Genomic DNA, 24,614 nt, shown 5'->3' with positions numbered 1-24,614 from the left:
TATGTAAAATAAAAGCATAAGTTCTCGGGATATGGCTCATATAAAATGTGTGAAAAATGATGCAGGTAAGGTGATTACGAAAGATGAAGCGATAAAAGAACGTTGGAAAGTCTACTTCGAAAGGTTGATGAATGAAGAAAATGAATGGGGCAGGGTGTTAGAGCACAGGCTGATAAATATGGGTGCAGTGAAAGAAATATGTATGGATGAAGTAAGAACGGCTGTGAGAAGTATGAAAAATGGAAAATCTGTAGGACCAGATGATATACCAGGCGAGGTATGGAAGTTATTGCGTGGGGATGGATGTATGTGGCTGACTTTATTCTTCAATAAGTTGTTGCATGAAGAAACAATCCCCGACGAATGGTGCGACAGTTTGCTGGTGCCCATTTTTAAAAACAAAGGGGATGTACAGGAATGTAATGAAAATAAAGCTCATGTCACATAGCATGAAAATATGGGAAAAAGTGATAGAGAGACGCCTGAGAGATGAGAGCTAACACAAAACCAGTTCGGGTTTATGCCGGGGAGAGGTACAACAGACGCGATTTTTGCACTTCGCCAAATGTGCGAAAAATACAGACATGCCAAAAAGAACCTGCATATGGTGTTTGTTGACCTCGAAAAAGCATACGATCGAGTACCCCGAGAGGTTTTGTGGTGGGCTCTGAAAGAGAAATGCGTGCCTGGGAAGTATGTGGAGCTAATCCGGTCAATGTACAACCGATGTTATACACGCGTCCGGTCAGCTGCTGGCACCACCGACAGGTTCAGTGTCACAGTAGGCTTGCACCAGGGATCGGCTTTAAGCCCTTACCTCTTCCTGCTAGTTATGGACGCTCTGTCGTCGGACATACAGGAGGAGGCACCTTGGTGTATGTTGTTTGCTGATGACATTGTGCTTGTAGGTGAAAACGAACTAGAGGTGCAGAGCAGACTTGAGAAATGGCGGCAAAAATTGGAGAATGTTGGCCTAAAGATCAGCAGATCTAAAACAGAACACATGTTCTGCGATTTTGGCGGTCTCTCCAGTTTTGCTGCCATAGAACTCGATAGCGTTACATTGCCGGTCTGCTCCGACTTCAAGTACCTCGGTTCGCTCGTACAGTGCGATGGCGATATTGACCGTGACGTGAAAAACCGGATTAGCACAGGATGGATGAAATGGCGACAGGTTATGGGAACCATTTGTGACGCCCGTATGCCCCTTCGGTTGAAGGGTAAAATTTATAAAACGATCATAAGACCTGTCGTCATGTATGGATCAGAGTGTTGGGCCCTAAAGGTGACGGATGAGAAGAGATTGCATGTAGCGGAGATGAGAATGTTAAGGTGGATGTGTGGCGTGACGAGAATGGATAGGATAAGGAATGAGTATATAAGAGGAAGCCTAAAAGTTGCACCCATAACAGAAAAAGTAAGGGCAAATCGCCTAGCATGGTACGGGCATGTGATGCGGAGGGATGAAAGTTATGTGACGAGAAAGGTATTAAGAATGAATGTGGAGGGAGGTACGAGGAGAGGAAAACCGAGGAAAAGGTGGATGGACTGTGTGAAAGATGATATGAAACTAACGCAAGTGAATGATGAGATGACGGGTGACAGAGAGGTATGGAAGAAAAAGACATGCTGCGCCGACCCCAAGTGAATGGGACAAGGGCAAGCGAATATAGGTATCTATTATAAATAGAACTACTTATACTAGGATTTTACAACATTGTCCGTAGTTGTGGCCGTTGTGGGGTGTCGTTCGGTTGGACCCGGTGCATACCTACCATTTTTACCGACTTCAATTTCATAGAAGGAGGAGGTTCTGTATTCGGTTGTGGCTATTTTTACTTTTTTTTACTTTTCACCGTCATGTTCACCGATTACTCCGAGACCCGTGGTCCGATTTGAGTAATTCTTTTTTTGTTCGAGAGGAGCTACTTCCAAGTTGGTCCCATATTAATCTGGTTCTGATCTGATGATGGGATCCCTGAGGAATTGAGGGAACTCCTCAATTTTTAAAGGCACATGTATGGTGATTTGGGTGTTTTCATAAGCAACTTGAGCATTTTCTCTCGAAAACGACCAATTTGATGAAGTGGTCCTGATGATGATGATTGTTTTGATGATAGTGATGATGATTTTTTAATGTAGGATGTTCAGCGATTACTCCGAGACCCGTGGTCCGACTTGAACAATTTTTTTTTGTTTGAAAGGAACTACCTCCAAAGTTGTCCCACATTAATCTGGTGCTGTTCTGATGATGGAATCCATGAGGAATTGAGAGAACTCCTCAATTTTTAAAGGCACATGTATGGTGATTTGGGTGTTTTCTTAAGCAACTCGAGCATTTTCTCCCGAAAACCACCAATTTGATGAAGTGGAGCTAATGATGATGATTGTTTTGATGATGATAATGATTTCAGCGATTACTCCGGCACCCATGATCCGATTTGAGTAATTCTTTTTCTGTTTGAAAGAAGTTACCTCCAAGGTGTTCTCGTAATATTTTTGGTTTTGATCTGATGATGGAATCCGTGAGGAATTGAGGGAACTCTTCAATTTTTAAAGGCACGTGTATGGTGATTTCGGTGTTTTCTAAAGTAACTCGAGCATTTCCTCCCAAAAACCACCAATTTGATGTAGTGCAACTGTAGCCTAACTACGAGTTTGACACTAAATATTCGCTAGCGTCTTCGTACCTTACTTTGTACACTAATATGCCAGTACGAGCGAGATGTATAAACATACAGTTACGCACACGATAGCGAATATATCAATGTCAAACTCGTGGTAAGGCTACTGATGATGAAGACCACGGATGAAATGTGGAACTTCCCTCGTATGTGTATTATGATTTTGGATGTAGGTAGTGTTGGAAACAACCAAAGAGACTAAGGTGAGAGGTAGGTGTAAGAGGTGAAGGTAGAGGGTATTAGTGTTTGGGGGTTGAGGGGAGATGGGTTGATGGGTCGGGGACTGAGGGGTGGGAGTTAAGGGATTAGGGGTTAGGGTTAGGAGTTAAGGGGTCTGGGGTTAGGGGTCGGGGAATGGCGGTTGAAGGGTTGGTGGTTTAGGGTCGAGAGGTTCAGTGGTCAGGGGTTGATGTGCTGTGAGGTTGAGTGATCGGGGGGTTTGAGGGATTAGGTCAGTGGCGGGGCGGAGAATGGATTTAGTGATAGGAATGATTTCCCAGACGGACTCGAGGAAATTCTGATTATTTAATAAAGTTTACGAATTTAGAGTTAAACATGATTATGTTTTTCATTCATGCGTCACGCTCTTAACAATGTCTTAAAACTAAAAATGGAAAAATAAAAACTTTTATAAAAAAAAGATAAACCGACTTCAAAAAGGATGAAATAAAATATTATCCTTTTTAGGGTTCCGTGTTTAAGTATATGCGTTACCAACTGATATGTTTGAAGTCGGTGCCAAGCCAAATTTTGAACCATATATTCATAGTGATTATGGTGCAATTCGATAAGGATGCGGCTATATAAGTATGTAACAATACCAGTCAAAAATAATCAGCTTTATGTCTATAAATCCCATTACAACTGTACAAATATTGTAAACGTGAAAGTAATTCTGCCTGCCTCTTTGTAACCATTTCATGGCTTAACAACTGAACCGCTTTAGCTGAAATTTGGCATGAAGGTTCCTTGAATTGTTTTATATTTTGAAATGTAGTCCTCTGGATTAGCGACAGAAAATAACAGTCCCAATCTCACACTTGCGTGCTATGGACTGTTTAAGAATTAAATCACATTTACAAACGGGTCTATCGCGAATTTATTTTGTTACCTTTATTTACCGACGTTTCGACACAGGTTTGTAAATGTGATTTAATATGTGTTCAAAACGCGAAAGTTTTAAATGTTTAAGAATTAGTAAGAAATGCTCTTTAAAAAATACGACGACAAATAAACGCATTAGATTTACACTAATGTGCCGACAAGCATGGTACGAACTGCGCCAAGAAGGTTCAACCGTGTGTTCTGTTCTGTGTGTTCTTAATGTAGGACACGGAACCCTAAAAAGGATAATATTTTATTTCATCCTTTTTGAAGTCGGTTTATCTTTTTTTATAAAAGTTTTTATTTGATATATAAAGTGAAATCGTCGCTCCAAAAGTCCAAAAAGGCTGCCCCAGTCCCAGCCCCCTCTAATTTCTGGACCGTGGGCCCAAAAATTGGAAAAATAAAATGAAATTACTAAAAAACTTCAGGTTACACATTGCATTCAAGGTATGTTAATAAAAGCCGTATTGAGGTAGATACGTAGTTTATTATACATTATAAACACACACATCAGTTGGGTATATTTTTCTATATAATAATTTACATTATCGACAATAGCTTATGTATTAGACCTACAAATATAACTACAATAGGTTCGCTAAATGCCAAGCTTTCCACCATTGCTTTACCTAGGTATCTCTTAGAGCAGGGATACCTGTTTTTCAGTAATTTTAAACTTAACTACTGCTTTTTAGGGTTCCGTACCTCAAAAGGAAAAAACGGAACCCTTATAGGATCACTCGTGCGTCTGTCTGTCTGTCTGTCTGTCACAGCCAATTTTCTCCGAAACTGCGGAACCAATTAAGTTGAAATTTGGTATACATATGTAAGTTTGTGACCCAAAGACGGACATGTAACGTAAACAAATGAATTTTAAAGTTTAAACACGGTGGCCACTTTTGGGGGGTAAATAAGAAAATTAAAAAATAATGTTTTTTAAACTATATCGTGTTACATATCAAATGAAAGAGCTCATTGTGAGAATCTCACATATTTTTTTTATAAATTTAAGATTAATAGTGTAGATTCAAGAAAATAGGCAAAAAATTACCATTTTCCCCCTTTTATCTCCGAAAATAATGGGTCTAAAATTTTGAAAAAAATACACAAAATAGATCTTTACCTATAGATCACAGAAAAACCTACTAGAAATATGTAGTCAAGCGTGAGTCGGACTTAATTACTTAGTTTTTGATCCGACCCCTAACATTTCACTCACGTTTCATATAAAAATACATTGTTTAAATTGTGTAATGTTGGAACGCGAGTCCGACTCGCGATTTTTTTTGTATTTCTATCATATCCGTATTAGATACTTAAGTACATGAACTGTATATCACATGATTCACACGGCACTTCAGGTGCTAAGTCCCACCTACGTCACAAATGGTTTAGGTACCATAAATTATTGGATCCGAATTTCAAAAAATAACACAACTAAATTTCAAGTTTGTACTTAAATAGATTATATCGTAAATTTACTTATGTCAGGTCATTTTAGAAATCTACATTCATGTACGCATGTATGTTCAGACGCAATTAGGGTTGCTGTCGATGTTCTTTAGATAAAAATTATATGTATATAGTATATACCTATTATGACAGTGCTTACGACTTAGGTTTCCTTAGAACCTTCTTGTTGTTAGGTAGGTAAGTAATACACTCGCGAGCAAAGAAACGGAATCACTTCACATTTTTTGGTTTTTAGGTGGTAACTTTTAATTTGTCAATTATTTTATGAAATTTGTAATGAAAACAGTTTCCCTGAATATTTACCTTTAAAACGAACGATTTTCCATGAATATCGGTCCAAGATTTTACAGATTACAGCCATTTAACCGATTTGTGAATTTTTTACCCCCACCGCTGCACTGGCCACTAGTCGCACCCCCGTTGACATTGCTGGTAAGGCATCGTATGGCACGGCGGGTTTTTGCCGCAACACACGAAGATTGGACCCTTGAACAGTGGACCTCTGTTCTCTTCTGAAGGCCGCATTGCTGGAGGAGTGGGAAGCCATACCCCAGGATTACTTCAGAAAGTTAATTAGGTCAGTGGAAAATCGTTTATTGTGTGTGAAAAATGTTTATTGTGTGTGATAAACGTATATAGGGGTGCCAATACCAGGTACAAATTTTCGTTCAATAAATTAATTTTTCATGGAAAACGCATTTTACTTTTGTTTCCCCTGTAATTTTTCGAGGCGTTTCCTGCCGTTTCTTGGAAAACACAATTTTTTCAGTTATGAGCTCTGAAATGAGCAAGGTTTTGGTGTTTTCCGGCAAGGTACATTATGAGCTTTCATTTGACACCATTTTCTTCAGGATAGCATAAAAATTGGAAAAGTTGTAGAGCTAAGAAGCCAAACGTGCAAGGTGATTCCGTTTCTTTGCTCGCGAGTGTAGGTATAGAGTCTGTGCGGAAAGAGAAGAGTCGTGGCATGTATGGGGTCCATACATTCCACGATTCTTCTCTTTCCAAACAGGCTAGTCTGGATACTGTGGATAGCTAAAATCACTGTCGCATACAACTTAAAACCGTTATGGGGTTTCCTCTCTATAAATTTTTATATTGCTAGTATATTGGTATTATGTATTTGGTATTGTCACGTAAGTTACTAAAACAGCACCGAAGAAAGTTACCTGCCATCGGATATTTTTTTGAATCCCAACACCAAAGTAAGGTAGGTGCTTAATATTAATTATTTAATTAATTAATTAATTAAAATTGAGCTTTTTCGATTACTTGTGTTTGAGTAGTTTACTCACATACGCTATGGGCTTATTAGAAAACTCGACGGTCAATCGGTACCTAAGAGCGTAGTAAGCTAGCACCCTATGCAATACTGTAAATGCAAACAGCGCCAGAATTTGGAAATAGTAATTATCATCAATCATGCCCAAGTCTCTTAATAACAATTTAGGGTCAGCGTAAAGACAGAATACATCATCGCAGTCCATAGGTTTTCTCTCCTGGTATAAGGCTAAGGTGAATCCTGTGACAGTGTAGCGAAGATAGGAGACGGCCATAAGGACCTTCATGATGAGTTCTATTTTGGGGCCGAAGCCCATTCCGTAGCAGCAGAGCGTTAGGAGCGGAGCTGCAGTGGCTGGACCTACTATAGAACCATTCTGAAATAAAATAGAATATTTTGTAGTTGTAGTAGAAGCGGGGGGGTGTGCGCCGCGCCCGTACGTACAAAATGACGCCACTCGTTCATGTCATGACGCCCAACATTCCTAACATTCCTCAGCCGTGCACGGAATTCGCGGACAGTAAGTACCCAGTATGATTTAGAAGAAACGGGAGCAGGAATAAACTTTTTTGAGACTATAATGTATCTTTCTTTTAATGCGAGAAGAATTAACGAGTTTGGATCTATACAACCCTCTATAAGTATGGTTAGGGTGACTGCTATTTATAGTACCTATAGTTATTGGCCACTATACATAGTAATTGGCCACTCTTAACAATAAGACTTCAATTGGCTTGGTTCTTTCGGAGTTGTTAGGAGTCGCCTACGGTGACTATAGCAGTCAACCTAGTCGGTAATGAGATAAGCTAATTAGTTGCAGCTAACATGTTAATTTCTCTTGAATTATTATCATTGTAGAAGTAAGGAGTTTACGTTAATCAGAACTTAAGTACCTACTTTTAGGTAGGTATCTAAATCTATACTTCGGTTCACCTTAAGCTTAGGAAACGCAAATTTCTGCTGCATCGTCAAATTGTTCATAAGCTCCACGATTAGACTACTTTTGATTGTATCCGTAATTGTAATAAGTAGCCTTCGTATACCCTGCCCCCAGTAGGCCGAGCACATGATTGGCGCGACAGTATCTCACCGCGAGATAGACTACCCGTCTTCTACTAACTGTATGAATTAAAGGGGGACGGGTGGTCTATGTCGCGGCGAGATACTCTCGCGCCAGTCATGTGCTAGCCCGGCAGGTATCGCTGGTGCGACAGGGTGGAGGCGGATCTGCGCGAGCTTCGAGTCACTAATTGGCGAGAGGTCGCACAGGATCGAGAAAAGTGGCGCTGTCTTGTGTCGGAGGCCAAGTCTCATTTTGGGTCGCTGAGCCAACGGAGTAAGTAAGTAAGTAGTAGTATACCCTTCGGCCGCGTATGTAACCGGAGTTTGGTAACCAGTTACCTAAGAAGAAAAACCGGCCAAGTGCGAGTCGGACTTGCGTTCCAAGGGTTCCGTATATTACACAATTTAAACAATGTATTTTTTATGTGAAATGTCTAAAAAACCCGTAGGGGTCGGATCAAAAACTAAGTAATTAAGTCCGACTCACGCTTGACTGCACATTTCTAATAGGTTTTCCGGGAATCTATAGGTAAAGATCTATTTTGTGTATTTTTTCAAAATTTTTGACCCAGTAGTTTCGGAGATAAAGGGGGGGGGGGGGGAATTGGTCAGTTTTTGCATATTTTCTTGAATAACTTCTACACTATCTATCTTAAAATTATAAAAAAAATATATATTTGAGATTCTCACAATGAGCCCTTTCATTTGATATGTAAGACGATATAGTTTGACAAACTTTATTTTTTTATTTTCTCATTTACCCCCCAAAAGTGGCCCCCGTGTTTAAAATTAATTTGTTTACGTTACATGTCCATCTTTGGGTCACAAACTTACTTGGTACACACCAAATTTCAACTTAATTGGTCCAGTAGTTTCGGAGAAAATAGGCTGTGACAGACGGACAGACAGACAGACAGACAGACGCACGAGTGATCCTATAAGGGTTCCGTTTTTTCCTTTTGAGGTACGGAACCCTAAAAATGATCCTCATAGGATACTGGTATCCAAGTGATATATTTTTTTCCTTTTCTGATACCTGTATGATTGTTCGTAACTAAGTATCCAGTAAGGAATAAATAATACTCTTATGAAGGGATCACTCATGGTTATGAGTGATCCCTTTAGGAACATAATATTGGATACCCAACTTAACTAGATGGAGCCCCGCTTCGCGGGGCTCCAATTTTTGGGCGGTTTGCCCTTCGGACATCGGAAGCTACGAACCTACGCTTTTTTCCCCAGTGTAATGTTGTCACGGATATCACACTAAATAATTTTTAAGAAAAAAAAACCGACTTCAATGGGGGTGCCGCTGAAAGTTGACTTATTGTTGATAGTGCACTCTTAGATTCCAGACAATGAAATGAAAAGGACAGCATCTTTTGTCTAATAATGTAGAAAAGGAGGTAAAACCACCCACTTTTCTAGTAGCATTTCGTTTCTGTGAGGGTCGCAGTTCTAACCTAACGTAACCTACTTTTCTGATACCATTTCGTTTCTGTAAGGGTCACAGCTCTAACCTAACCTACTTTAGCAGTACAGATAGCAGTTCTGTTCTGTGAGAATCGCAGTTCAAAACCCAACCACCCACCTAACCCACTTTTCTAGTAGCATTTCCGGGTCTGGGTCCGGATCAGAGTCCGGGTCCGTGTCCGGCTGTCCGGGTCCAAGTTTGGGTCAGAGTTCGGTCCGGGTCCGGGTCCGAGTTGGGGTCCATGTTCAGACCCGGGTCCGGGTCCAAGTTTAGGTCTGGGTCCATAAGGAAGAGAACAAATCGCCAAACGTGAACTATGTGTCATTGAAGAGTTCCATTCTGATCATCATCAGCAGTTCCACTTCATCAAATGTCACTTTTTAAAATGAAAGTGCTGGATTTGTTTATAAAAATACAAAAATCACTATATGTATGCCTTTCACATTTGAGGAGTTCCCTCGATTCCTCATGGATCCCATCATCAGAACTCGAGTTTGACAAAAATGTTTCTTGAAAACCTAACTTGCTTAACAAACATAACGAAGAGGACAAATCGCCAAACGTGAACTATGCGTCATTGAAGAGTTCCGTTCTGATCATCATCAGCAGTTCCACTTCATCAAATGTCACTTTTTAAAATGGAAGTGCTGGATTTGTTTATAAAAATACAAAAATCACTATATGTATGCCTTTCCCATTTGAGGAGTTCCCTCGATTCCTCATGGATCCCATCATCAGAACTCGAGCTTGACAAAAATGTTTCTTGAAACCTAACTTGCTTAACAAACATAACGAAGAGGACAAATCGCCAAACGTGAACTATGCGTCATTGAAGAGTTCCGTTCCGATCATCATCAGCAGTTCCACTTCATCAAATGTCACTTTTTAAAATGGAAGTGCTGGATTTATTTATAAAAATACAAAAATCACTATATGTATGCCTCACATTTGAGGAGTTCCCTCGATTCCTCATGGATCCCATCATCAGAACTCGAGCTTGACAAAAATGTTTCTTGAAAACCTAACTTGCTTAACAAACATAACGAAGAGGACAAATCGCCAAACGTGAACTATGCGTCATTGAAGAGTTCCGTTCTGATCATCATCAGCAGTTCCACGTCATCAAATGTCACTTTTTTAAATGTAAGCGCTTGATTTGTTGATGAAAATACTAAAATCACTATATGTATGCCTTTAACATTTGAGGAGTTCCCTCGATTCCTCATGGATCCCATCATCAGAACTGCTTTTTGACAAAAATGGGACCAATCTGTATGTATATACTTACAATCAAAAAAAGAATTTTCAAAATCGGTCCAGAAATGACAGAGTTATGGAGTAACAAACATAAAAAAAAAAAAACACAACCGAATTGAGAACCTCCTCCTTTGAAATCTTGAAGTCGGTTAATCAATAGGTAGGTAGGTTAGGTTCGTTACGTAGCTTCAGATGCCCGAAGGGCAAACCGCCCAAAAATAGTTAAGTTGAGCATTCAACATTTTTACAATTCAACCTTTCGAGATTCAACATTATGAGAATTCAACATTATGTTCCTAAAGGGATAATACCATACCTATCTATCTTTCAAGCAGTTACCTACGAGGAATATAAAGTACTTTCTCGTAATAGGGTATTTGACAACATTAAAAATATATAACGAATTGCTGTCATCCTGAAAGATAATAAACTAATAAAGTATATTTCACTATATTTGAATGTAAATTATGTTTAGTTTTTGGAAAATAAAAGAAAGGAAATTTAATTTTTTTTGAAATTTCATCAGGGACGTGAACGCTCTGTGATTGGTCAACGCTCGGATGACGTCACACGCGTGTAAACATTCTTGATTGCCTTGAGTGTTTTAACTGTTTAATTTGTATTTAGTTAATTTTAGTTATTGTTCCACAGTTTTCTGATATATTCCGATTTATCCGTATATCTAGTAGCACAATATTCATAAGAATCTCAAAATGGAGCCGAAATATGTGAAAGCTGATAGCGGCAACCTACCAGACAAAGACGCATTAATGGTTGCACTTTTCTTTAAAGATAATCCGGATTACTATGTTGCGGAACTTAGAAATGTAAAAACAGCTGTGTGAGTATACGTAGAAATTGTTTATTTACGAACATTTCGATTTCGATGATACGAATACGACGACGATATATATATAGAATACGATGACCAGAATAGTATCTCCATACTGCACTTTAGTTTGAAAGAAAAAGTATGCTACTATATAACTACCTACTAATGCTGAAAGAGCTATGTTATGAGGTTATGTAGTAATACATTAAATACCTAGATCTTGTTTCGTTAAATACAACAAAATCCGCTGCTTTAACTACCATATTTATTTACAGTTAAATTATTACTTACATCGAAGTGGTCTTTACACATAAAAACATTTGTATGCGCTAAAATGCTCTTTGGGTCTCTTCGCGCTAGTTTTAACCACATTTTTCTTTTTTTGGGATTCGTTGGAACGGAAACAAACAATTTATCTGGATTTTTTATAGTCGTACTTGAACATTGCGGCACTATACACCATTTATATACCATTTTAAAGTGAAATAATCAATTCAATGCACATAAACCATAAGATTTACTAAGGTCATTGACTGAGTTTACTCGCGTGTGACGTCACACATGTCACGTGATTAGCCCCTTTGCAAAAACAGCGTTTAAGGCGCGTTCAAAATAAATAAACTTTAACATTGTTTTTTTATATTTAATACAGGAAATTTCAAGGAAATATCAATGTAGTGTAATTATTAAGTCATAAACAATCAATTAAAACCATGTTCAAAAATTAGTCAAATAGCCTATTGTTAGGAAGTTTTCCTAGGTTGTAACTGGGTTACGTGAAAGGAAAAAAAATATATCACTTGGATACCAGTATCCAGTATCCTATGAGGATTATTTTTTTTAGTCATTTTTCAAACTCCGGTTACATACGCGGCCGAAGGGTTCGAATATTGTAAATCTAGCGTTTTGCCTCTGTAATTTAGATTACTCTCGAGTCCCAAAATTGCCCCAAACTTTTATTACGAACCTACCTATATTATCGCCTGATGAGAATATAATGGTTTCGTGATAGGACGATAAGAACCTTAGTTTATAACGGATTTTGATTAACCTTTGTACGTAATTATGGTATCACCCAGACTGTTCAAGAATTTGGGTCACCCGTGGAGGTGTACCGGGCTAGTGCGAACAAAGCCTGCCGGCGCAAAGCTTTGAAAATACGCTAGGGATACTTGAAATGCATACGTGAAACAAGCCAGTAATTTAAAACAAATGGACTGGGTAGTTTAACTAACCTTTATGAAGGTTGCCCAAAGCCTCCCCCCTCCGCACCCTGTTATTCATTTCGGTATTCAATCTTTATTTTCAAGTGAAAATCTTGTCGTAGTAAGAAAAATAAATTAGTCAGATTCAAATATCTTTATTTGGTTTTTCGTCTTCATTTCGGAAACTTATCAACCCGCCCTCGTAGGCAATTAACTACATTAGTATTTTTTAAACTATGTATAGGTACCTATTACAATTTTAGTGCAATAAACGCGATCTTACTTCCAAAATTATTATTTGCTGAACAGAGTACCTGGTCTACACTGCAGTGTTTCTTAAAACTTAATCAACCTACATCCAATCTACCTACGTCTTGATTTATCATGGTATATCCTGGTATAACCTATCTGTTTCTGTGGTGAACTCATCACTCGTTTCGAACTTTTCTGTATTCTATTTAGCCGAAAAGTTCAGTAATAAATACTCCAAAAGTCCAAAAGCCACGCAATATAAATTTTTAAATTGGATTGTATTGTCTGAAGTAAACGACGTCAATTTAAGTAGTAAATTATGTGTCAGATGCTCTAGTATATTTTGTACAGAATGTACCTAATGATAGGTGATAAGCATAGCATGATAGGGGATAAGCATTTTGAGTGAGTAGGTAGTTAAAATAAGTAAATGTAAATTGACACTCACTGTAACACTAAAGGTAGCACCAATGAGTAGTCCCAGTCCTTCGGAACAGACTCCAGTCAGAATGCCGATGAGAGAGAAAAGACAGAATCTCTTCCATTCTAGCAGCTGACCTGACATTAGGTATGAGATGCCGAGGAATAGAAGGCCAAATAACATCTGCAATAAAAACAAATAGAATATGAGTAGGTACAGTTTAAATACATACTAACCTACGATCGGATTGCTCTGAGCTCCTCATGGTTCGCAGTTATAGGTAGGTTATAGGTTTGTAGTAAGTAGTAGTAAGTACCTCATAATAATGCCATACGTGACGACGCGGAAAAGTCTGATCCCATAAAAAAAAACATGGTAAATGTTGCCAAGACGAAACCATAAGGCTCGCACTGACAAAAAGCTTCTAACTCTACAAGCCCATACAAACTCTACACCTTAGTCAAATTATGTGGCGTGGCGGTTTCGTTACTACAAGAAGTTCTTGTCAAGAACTATTGTATAATAAAAAATAATGAATAGTGAAACAATTTTTCACCTTACGTCCATGTGGCGGTAGCGAAACGGCCAAGCCATATAATTTGACTAAGGTGTGGAATTTGTGAAGTTAGGGCTTGTAGAGTTAGAAGCTTGGCTTTACAAGAGATCTGATAACTTTTTGACAGTGCGAGCCTTATGGTTTCGTCTTGGCAACATTTTACATGAAAATATTTTTGGTGGGATTTCACTTCTTTTTGAAGTAAGTTGCCAGTTGTAAGTTGCTTATGACAATCTTCCATCCCCTAATTTGAAGGGTTGGGGGTAATTTACTATTAAAAATCCTGAAATATGTACGTATCTGGAGGCATCTATTATACAATCTGCTTTTTACTGATTCCCCATACAAACTTCAACCCCCTTTTTCTCTCTAACGCTGTTTTCCTCAATATTTCACTGAGATGGCTGAAAAAAAGAAACGTGGGCAAATGCGACCGTTATTTTTCTAATCCTATAAAAGAGGCCCTATTAGAAATCAATAGGTTTAAAAATAATTATTACAACTAGCGGTATTAGAATTCAAAGTTAAAATACCTTTAGGTATATACTATACTTTTCCATTTCCACTTAAAAACAATAAAAAGACAATATGAAATATTCATGTAAGCTCTAATTTACATACTACAGGCGTACAAAGAAAACTGTTATTGTATTAAACTGCTATTGCAAATCCAGATTCGATGGAAAATAGCTTATATCGAAGGCTGTGTAATCGAATAACAAATGTATAGGGGGAAGCGGGGCATATAAAACAACGCAACGCAACCTAATAAAGTTTGGGTTTGTTAGAATTTTCCCAATATAAAGTTGCTTGTTGAAACAAAAGTACACAGTCAGCGATAAAGGCTTGTATCAAAATTGAAATATTGGACAAAAAACTTATTTATATATATTTTGATTGTCCATGTACGATTGTGTAAAATAAGTATTAAACCCACCTCCGACGTTTCGAGGACGGCGTTGTCCCCGTGGTCTCGGAGAAGACTGGCTAAAGTTGACATCAACATCTTCTAGGCGCGCGAGTTTTTCGAACTACCCGCACTTGGTCTTGTTTATTAACTTGAACGTTTTGCGCACTAGGGATGTTACCGGGTCGACACACAACACTCACAATATTCGATTTTTCAACTTTCGATATTTGGTTTCGCTTACACTTACTAATGACTGGGTTCCATGTGGATGAGATCTTAAAACCTTCGTCTCGATTGAAATTTCTGTTTCTTGATTTCAATGGCTTCACGGATTTTTCTACTATAAAACCCACGATCTGTAGAAAGTATTCTAGGGTTGTGAAGCTCAATCCAGTGGTTTGGCCCTGACTCTAGTAAATGCTCAGCAACAGCAGACTTGTTCACCTGACGGTTCTTGACAGCTGCGATATGTTCCTTAACTCGCTCCGCAATGGTACGTTTCGTTTCCCCGATGTAGGAACTACCACAACTGCAATCGATCTTATAAACGCCAGGTGACTGGAACGGGATAACGTCCTTCGGTGACCTCAGGTTTCCTGCAATTTTGGATAAAGGAGTGTATACCGTCTTTATAGAGTACCTCTCAAGTACTGTGCCAACCTTATCCGTTATTCCTTTCACATAAGGGGCATTTCACGTCAAGCGGGCAGCAAAAAAATTGTCAGGTTCTGGATTTTGTTCATAGTTGGATTAATTGGACCTATATATGAACTAAAAAATTTGGCATCATTACTTTTTTAATATATTGCTTCGTTCAAAATTTATACGCATTTGAAAAAACTACAAAATTTGAGGAACGGATTTTTTAAAAATTATTATTGCAATTCTTTCAATGGATTTAATTATAACTAAATAGTGATTATTTGAGAATATTAGTTGACTTCTTTGAAAATTTATAAAAAAAGTTTTTTTTATCTTTTTTTCATATAACAAACCGGAAGTTAGCATTAAATATCTTTTTTTTGTCAACTTCGCATTTTTTTATATTTTTTATTTTTACACAATAATGTAGCTTATGGTGTACTAATGTCCTATAAAAATTTTTATAATGGCATCTCGATTGGTTTTAAAGATTAATGAAGTATTTCGAAAGTACTGCGCAACGCTCCGTACTGAGCGGTAGTTCTATGTGGCAGTCTTTAATGGCCAATTACGGGTTTTTTTACTTTTGCGTAACGGAATTAAAGCAATAAACAATATTTCATCGGTTAAGATGTATAAAAGCAAATCATGTATTATTCAATCGTGCCTTGTAGCGCTATCACTGATCAACCATATCTTGGAACTGAAAACAAAACGTTTATGTTTTAACAAAACGCTAGAGGTAACTTAATAACTAGGTTTAGGCGGGGTATGTCACATGCTTAAGAGGTCACTTTCGAGTTAGGTCACGTTCTGAGGACGTCACTTTCTGTACGTCACATTCTGAGTTCGTCACATTCTGAGTACGTCACTTTCTGAGAACACCACTTTCTGAGGCCCTCGCTTTCTGAGTTCGTCACTTTCTGAGTACGTCACTTTTATAGCAAAGTAATATTTAAGCGTATACCTGCATTAACAATGGATACCAGCAATCATATTAGCTGTACGGCATAAAAACGGCCGTATGCCGTACAGCTGTTATGATTGCTGGTATCCATTGTTCATGCAGGTATACGCTTTAATCTTACTATGCTATAAAAGTGACGTACTCAGAAAGCGAGGGCTTCAGAAAGTGGCGTTCACAGAAAGTGACGTCCTCAGAAAGTGCCGTTCTCAGAAAGTAACGTACTCAGAATGTGACGAGCTCGGAATGTGACAAACTCAGAACGTGACGTACAGAAAGTGACGTCCTCAGAACGTGACCTAACTCGAAAGTGACCTCTTAAGCATGTGACATACCCCGCCTAAACCTAGCTATAGTTATTAAGTTACCTCTAGCGTTTTGTTAAAACATAAACGTTTTGTTTTCAGTTCCAAGATATGGTTGATCAGTGATAGCGCTACAAGGCACGATTGAATAATACATGATTTGCTTTTATACATCTTAACCGATGAAATATTGTTTATTGCTTTAATTCCATTACGCAAAAGTAAAAAAACCCGTAATTGGCCATTAAAGACTGCCACATAGAACTACCGCTCAGTACGGAGCGTCGCGCAGTACTTTCGAATTACTTCATGAATCTTCAAAACCAATCGAGATGCCATTATAAATTTTTTTATAGGACATTAGTACACCATAAGCTACATTATTGTGTAAAAATAAAAAAAATAAAAAAATGCGAAGTTGAAAAAAAAAAGATATTTAATACTAACTTCCGGTTTGTTATATGAAAAAAAGATAAAAAAAACTTTTTTTATAAATTTTCAAAGAAATCAACTAATATTCTCAAATAATCACTATTTAGTTATAATTAAATCCATTGAAAGAATTGCAATAATAATTTTTAAAAAATCCGTTCCTCAAATTTTGTAGTTTTTTCAAATGCGTATAAATTTTTAACGAAGCAATATATTAAAAAAGTAATGATGCCAAATTTTTTAGTTCACATATAGGTCCAATTAATCCAACAATGAACAAAATCCAGAACCTGACAATTTTTTTGCTGCCCGCTTGACGTGAAATGCCCCATAAGGTAAAAATGCCGGTTGCCTGGAGACATCAGGACGCTTCACTCTTGCTTTTCGTCTGGGTTGCCACTTTCTCACCTTATACCCGTTCCACCTAAGTACCTCCTGAATATGCGACATCTCGCTCTTTAAATATTCAGGGTCACACAGATCTTGTGCTCTGTTCACCAGCGAGCTGACAACAGATTGTAAGTGTCGGGGATCGGGGGGCAGTAAAGTTGTGGAAGAGATATGTTGATGATGTTTTCTGTGTTATGAAAGGTGGAAAGCAGGAAGTGGAGCAACTACTCCAATATTTGAATTCAATTCATCCTAAGATAAGATTCACGTATGAATTGGAATCACAGCGCAGTTTGCCTTTTCTGGATGTCAAAGTGATTGGTCGAGTCGACGGAACCCTGACGCATACTGTATACAGGAAGCCAACTCACACGGATAGGTATTTGAGCGCTTTTTCTCACCACCATCCCCGACACTTACAATCAGTTGTCAGCTCGCTGGTGAACAGAGCACAAGATCTGTGTGACCCTGAATATTTAAAGAGCGAGATGTCGCATATTCAGGAGGTACTTAGGTGGAACGGGTATAAGGTGAGAAAGTGGCAACCCAGACGAAAAGCAAGAGTGAAGCGTCCTGATGTCTCCAGGCAACCGGCATTTTTACCTTATGTGAAAGGAATAACGGATAAGGTTGGCACAGTACTTGAGAGGTACTCTATAAAGACGGTATACACTCCTTTATCCAAAATTGCAGGAAACCTGAGGTCACCGAAGGACGTTAGCCCGTTCCAGTCACCTGGCGTTTATAAGATCGATTGCAGTTGTGGTAGTTCCTACATCGGGGAAACGAAACGTACCATTGCGGAGCGAGTTAAGGAACATATCGCAGCTGTCAAGAACCGTCAGGTGAACAAGTCTGCTGTTGCTGAGCATTTACTAGAGTCAGGGCCAAAACACTGGATTGAGCTTCACAACCCTAGAATACTTTCTACAGATCGTGGGTTTTATAGTAGAAAAATCCGTGAAGCCATTGAAATCAAGAAACATAGAAATTTCAATCGAGACGAAGGTTTTAAGATCTCATCCACATGGAACCCAGTCATTAGTAAGTGTAAGCGAAACCAAATATCGAAAGTTGAAAAATCGAATATTGTGAGTGTTGTGTGTCGACCCGGTAACATCCCTAGTGCGCAAAACGTTCAAGTTAATAAACAAGACCAAGTGCGGGTAGTTCGAAAAACTCGCGCGCCTAGAAGATGTTGATGTCAACTTTAGCCAGTCTTCTCCGAGACCACGGGGACAACGCCGTCCTCGAAACGTCGGAGGTGGGTTTAATACTTATTTTACGCGATTAAGTCCCGTCGTTGTAAATAATAATGAGTAAAAATCGTGAAAGTTTAAATCAGTGTCATGTACGATTGTCCTCTTGATTAGATCCCCAAGAATTTCGACTTGTTCCCAGGTAGAAAAGTGACGTCAGCGACGTCATAATGACGTAATAATGCTGTTAGGGTTATTTTACGGGATTCGAGTAATTTTCGGATGATGAGTGAGTACGCGTACAAAAGTGGCTTCTTCCAAACACACAAGTCTCTCCATTTAAGACAAAATGTTGTAATAGTTACTAACGTAAATAACTATTTTAATTGAAATGTTTTTCTTTCTATGATATAATTATTTTGATTGTATTCATTTAAGTTAGGTACTTTAATTGTGTTTCATGATGAATGTTGAATAGTTACAAATATTATGTTATTATTGTGCATGCTATACATTAACTAAAATGATTTTTTTTATTTGCATTAATTAAACAATAGTTATATTATAAGAAAAATAATTAATGCAAAAAGTAAAACTAAATTATAACAAATACAATATTACCCCCCACTCTGATTATCCCCCGGGCCAAATGTGCCAAAAATACTGGCGGCATTACCTCGCTGAATGGCCAGGGATATCTTTTGGACGAGGAAAGAACCAGAGCGAGAATAATAACTAATAATAATAACTAATAATAACTTTTTTTATTATTTTGATTAAAAAATATATATTAAAATTAGAAGTTCGTTTAGTACGACGTCCGGTTAGTACGATGTAATAATCAGCGGTCCCTTGGGCGTCATTATAACCGGACTCTACTGTATATATATAGGTGATGTACTTACACTCAAGTACAAGTCGTTTTTTTCTTGACATTTAATTCACTTAGGCACGCACCGCACACGGCGAGCGTGATGGGCTCCTTTGCATCTGGAGGGGCGCGGGGCGAAATTTGGGAATAGTTTTTGTGTTTGTTAGTATTAGTTTAGGTTAATATTTTTGTAATATACTTATGTAAGTAGATTTAATTCTAATGATTGTAAAAAAAAATCAGTAATATGTTTAAATATAGGTACGTGTCTATATCTAACCTCGTAGGGTAGGGATTAATTCATTATAATTAGGTAGATTTACTGGCTACACATAGTATAGTTGTATTTGCTATACCCTATTCATTTTAAATTCAAAAACATGATATCCGCGCTCCCGGGCGCGCACTTCCATCTCGCTCACGCTTACGCCCAGTGAGAGTGAGAGAAGAACACTTACTGGGCCTTAATCACCATACATGTGCCTTTAAAAATTGAGTTCCATCAATTCCTCATGGACTTCACCATCAGATCAGAATCAAATTAATACGGGACCATCTTGGAGGTAACTTCTTTTAACATAAAATAATTATCTAAATCGGATCACGGGCTTCGGAATCGGTGAACATACGGTGTAACAAAAATAGTGGGGCACCGTTTAAGGGCATATTCGTATTCTGATTAGAAAAAAGTAAAATATTTTTTTTTCACGCGATTTTTTTTGCCTTTGTATGGAGAGACTGGAGGATTGGCCGGTTTGAACGACTTGCCCCATAGAAAAAAAATGTTTTTTCGCGTCAAAAATGTTTCTTCTTCTTTTTCTAATCAGAACACGATACCGAATATGTCCTTAAAAAGATCCCCACTATTTTTGTTACAAAGTTATAAAGTGGAGTAAAACATGCTAAAGAAAAAAACATTCAAAAAACTTGGCTCTGTTTTCTCGTTTGTTTCTGAAATCGCATTTACTAGGAATGAGTTTACGTGGAACAGATTACAAGCTTCGTTAAACATCGATATTGTGAATATGACGGGTGCCGGCCACGGGTGGGCAAACTTATTCAGATGTTACATTAAACCCTCTGAAATATAAGTTTGAATTTCGTCTTAAACCTTCGCAATTTTCACTCAGATATGTCGAATCATTCGGGTCGACGATCTACTAAAGGTTGAGTACAATTTTTAACCGACTTCAAGATTTCAAAAGGAGGAGGTTATCAATTCTGTTTTTTTTTTTTAATGTTTGTTACTCCATAACTCCGTCATTTCTGGACCGATTTTGAAAATTCTTTTTTTGATTGTAAGTATATACATACAGATTGGTCCCGTTTTGGTCAAAACGCAGTTCTGATGATGGGATCCATGAGGAAGCGAGGGAACTCCTCAAATGTTAAAGGCATACATATAGTGATTTTAGTATTTTCATCAACAAATCAAGCATTTACATTTAAAAAAGTGACATTTGATGAAGTGGAACTGCTGATGATGATCAGAATGGAACTCTTCAACGACACATAGTTCACGTTTGGCGATTTATTCTCTTCGTTATGGACCCAGACCCAAACTTGGACCTGGACTTTTTTTTGAACTGCGATCCTCACAGAATCGAACTGCTATCAGAAAAGTGGGTTAGGTTAGGTTAGAACTGTGACCCTTACAGAAACAAAATGCTATCAGAACATTGGGTTAGGTTAGGTTAGAACTATGACCCTTACAGAAACGAAATGCTACTAGAAACGTGGGTAGTTTTACCTCATTTTAGTTAGGCAAAAGATGCTGTCTTTTTCATTTCATTGTCTGGAGTGCACCATCAATAATAAGTAATCTTTCAACGGCATCCCCCATTGAAGTCGGTTTTTTTTCTTAAAAATTATTTTGGGTTGCGTAGCCAAAATTGCAGTATCTCAGCCATTTTACTCGGAAACTATAAGATTAAAGTTATTAGAATTGGATTAAGTATTTATAAGTATATTTATTTTGTAAGCCGCTATCACTTATGAGTGTATTTATTTTGTAAGTACCTGCCTACAGTAAAATATATTTTTTAATACAGTTGCTCAAAAAGTGCTACTTTTCGTGGCTGTTTAGCGTGCGGAAAGTTGGTTTTCGCGAACTAGTGCTTTTTACTTTTCCAATTTTTTTAAATTTTTACTTGTTCTAATTCATGACTACTTATTGATGAGTGTTAATATTAGTTTCCTTTAAACGTCGTAATCAACATAAAAACCTACTGTTTATGTAAGAATACGAAAAATATGCATATTTCATATTTTATTACTTACCTCTTCATCATTATAAGTATTATAACACGTTTATTTTTTAATGTTGAAAACCCGTTCTTAATAAGTTGTCTGAATGGAACGGAACACCTGTCAAAGAAGAGGCGTATTTTCTTACTGCAAGAATGTTTTAAGTTTCCAAAGGCAACATTCGATATTGTTTTTATAAATATACGATACACAAATAATCGTAAATAACGATATTTAGGTAATAATAGTACAATGTTTTAATATTTACAATTGTTTCTGTCTTATAGAACATGCATTTGAAAAAAAAAACTTTCATTGAAGTGGGTTCAAAAATAATAACAAAATCTATTCTAGTCGAATAAAAGCTAGAAAAACACTTATTCATAATGTCAATGTCAATGATGTCACAGAATTAATAATATAAAAGTTTCGAATTCCATTCCTTAATACTTGTTGCTTTTCTTATTTTTTCGCAACTGTATTAAAAAACGTCGTTCGATACACGTGCGGAGATGTCATTCTCAAGTAATGACATACTTTCCGCACTAGTATCGAAATGTACTATTAGGATTAGTTAATATTTTTAGGAATTATTCCCGTCGACCCCTCGAACTTTTGAACTGTAGGTAAAATAATTTTTAAGAAAAAAAACCGACTTCAATGGGGGATGCCGCTGAAAGTTCACTTATTGTTGGTGCACTCTTAGATTCCAGACAATGAAATGAAAAAGACAGCATCTTTTGCCTAATTATGTAGAAAAGGAGGTAAAACCACCCATTTTTCTAGTAGCATTTCGTTATTGTAAGGGTCGCAGTTCTAACCTAACCTAACCTACTTTTCTGATAGCATTTCGATTCTGTAAGTGTCACAGTTCTAACCTAACCTACTTTTCTGATAGCAGTTCTGTTCTGTGAGAATCGCAGCTCAAAAAACACCCACCCACCTAACCCACTTTTCTAGTAGCATTTCCGGGTCCGGGTCTGGGTCCGGGTCCGAGTCCGGGTCCAAGTTTGGGTCTGGGTCCATAAGGAAGAGAACAAATCGCCAAACGTGAACTATGTGTCATTGAAGAGTTCCATTCTGATCATCATCAGCAGTTCCACTTCATCAAATGTCACTTTTTTTAATGTAAATGCTGGATTTGTTGATGAAAATAGAAAAATCACTATATGTATGCCTTTCACATTTGAGGAGTTCCCTCGGTTCCTCGTGGGTCTCATCATCAGAACTCGAGCTTGACAAAAATATGTCTTAAAAACTTATGTTGCTTAACAAACATAAAGAAGAGGACAAATCGCCAAACGTAAACTATGCGTCATTAAAGAGTTCCATTCTGATCATCATCAGCAGTTCTACTTCATCAAATGTCACTTTTTAAAATGGAAATGCTGGATTTGTTGATAAAAATACAAAAATCACTACATGTATTCCTTTCACAATTGAGGAGTTCCCTCGATTCCTCATGGATCCCATCATCAGAACTCGAGCTTGACAAAAATGTTTCTTGAAAACCTAACTTGCTTAACAAACATAACGAAGAGGACAAATCGCCAAACGTAAACTATGCGTTATTGAAGAGTTCCGTTCTGATCATCATCAGCAGTCCCACTTCATCAAATGTCACTTTTTTAAATGTAAGTGCTTGATGATTAACATTTGAGGAGTTCATTCGATTCCTCATGGATCCCATTATCAGAACTGCTTTTTGACAAAAACGGGACCAATCTGTATATATATATATATATACTTACAATCAAAAAAAGAATTTTCAAAATCGGTCCAGAAATGACGGAGATGGAGTAACAAACATTAAAAAAAAAAAACATCCGAATTGCGAACCTCCTCCTTTGAAATCTTGAAGTCATGTTAAAAATAAAACCCGTGGATTATTATTTTGTATTATTTATTTGAATTTTCTTTTAATTAATAAGGATTTAATTGTTATTACTTGTTGTATATATATACTAATATAGACTAAGGCATTGTTACGAACAACATTTTTATGGGCCCCAGGCCTGAAATAAACGAATATTTAATTTTAATTTTTAGTTTAATTTAATTATAGCACAAATGTATACCTAGAGTGGGTAATACTAATTGACCGAAGCGTAGCGAAGGTCTACGGTTTGACTCGGGCATTTTGCTTTTGTATGTCCGGATGTTCTCCTCTACAGGTCGCGATTCTCAACCGATTCTCGTGAAATTTTGTGACCAAATTCTATAATTAAATAGAATTTTTTTGTCGATCCGGTTTGTGAAAATTTTTCAAAATGGCGGAGTTGTGATAGCTCGCGCCTAAACAAATAGTCGTATCGATATAATAACAGTATTTTCTTTTTGAGATGTGTTTACAGATTAAATATCGAAAGATGTAGAAACATTGTATTGCTGGTTTTGGCGGTATTTAGAATTTCGTCAGCTTAGGTAAGCACTATCATAACGTGTTTTGCAAACATTCGCTTTTTTCGTTTGCGCCGGGTGGTCCCTGGTTCGATCCCCAGTAATTGTATGCTGCTTGTAAGTTTTTGTATTTTTTTTACACTTAAAATTCGTAGTTTTTTTTTTTTTCTATTTTGAAATTGATTGATCAAGCGCGGGCTAAGCGTATTCGTTTCATTTTTACAAGCTTTTATTTAACTAGCCCTAAAAAATATGCTTTTTTTTTTGTTATTTTAATTGTCTAAAGTTTTCTGAACGGCGGAGCCATACGTGTAGTTAGCTTTAGGTGGTTCTCCTTTTTCCGAATTTCATACAGTTGGATTTACAGTTTTTCTTTTAAAATACGTAGATTTCTTGCACCATAAACTTTGAGGTTTAAGTAGTATACAGATTGGTTTGTCTAAGCGGGTTTATGAAGCCAATTATTCAATAATATTATTGAAAAATTCAATAAAAAATGAGAAAATTTTACTCAACGCCTGTTTGTGTGAGTGACCTTTACACTATCCATGTCAAACAAGATGGCAAAGTTGTTCAATAATAACTAACAAAGATGTCACTTTAACACAGGTTTGGTGACCTAACTAAGTAGTGCCTAATTTACTCGACA

The 24,614-nt window shown here is 37.4% G+C and overlaps 1 protein-coding gene across 1 annotated transcript in view; it reads right to left on the bottom strand.

Annotated features, from left to right (window-relative positions):
* Positions 1–6,370: 6,370 nt before the first annotated feature.
* Positions 6,371–24,614, bottom strand: part of LOC134741887 (ATP-binding cassette subfamily G member 4-like) — a 174,246-nt gene continuing 156,002 nt past the window's right edge. Inside the window, exons 10-11 of the mRNA XM_063674783.1 lie at positions 13,077–13,232; positions 6,371–6,922 (exon numbers count right to left, since the gene is read on the bottom strand). Coding sequence (XP_063530853.1) covers positions 6,533–6,922; positions 13,077–13,232 — 546 coding nt within the window. The 3' untranslated portion in view covers positions 6,371–6,532. The remainder of the gene's footprint in view (positions 6,923–13,076; positions 13,233–24,614) is intronic.

Source organism: Cydia strobilella, chromosome 1 (assembly GCF_947568885.1).
Source record: "Cydia strobilella chromosome 1, ilCydStro3.1, whole genome shotgun sequence".
In the NCBI taxonomy this organism is placed as follows: domain Eukaryota; kingdom Metazoa; phylum Arthropoda; class Insecta; order Lepidoptera; family Tortricidae; genus Cydia; species Cydia strobilella.
Note: the sequence above shows the minus strand (reverse complement) of the source record. Positions and strands in the feature narration are given on the sequence as shown.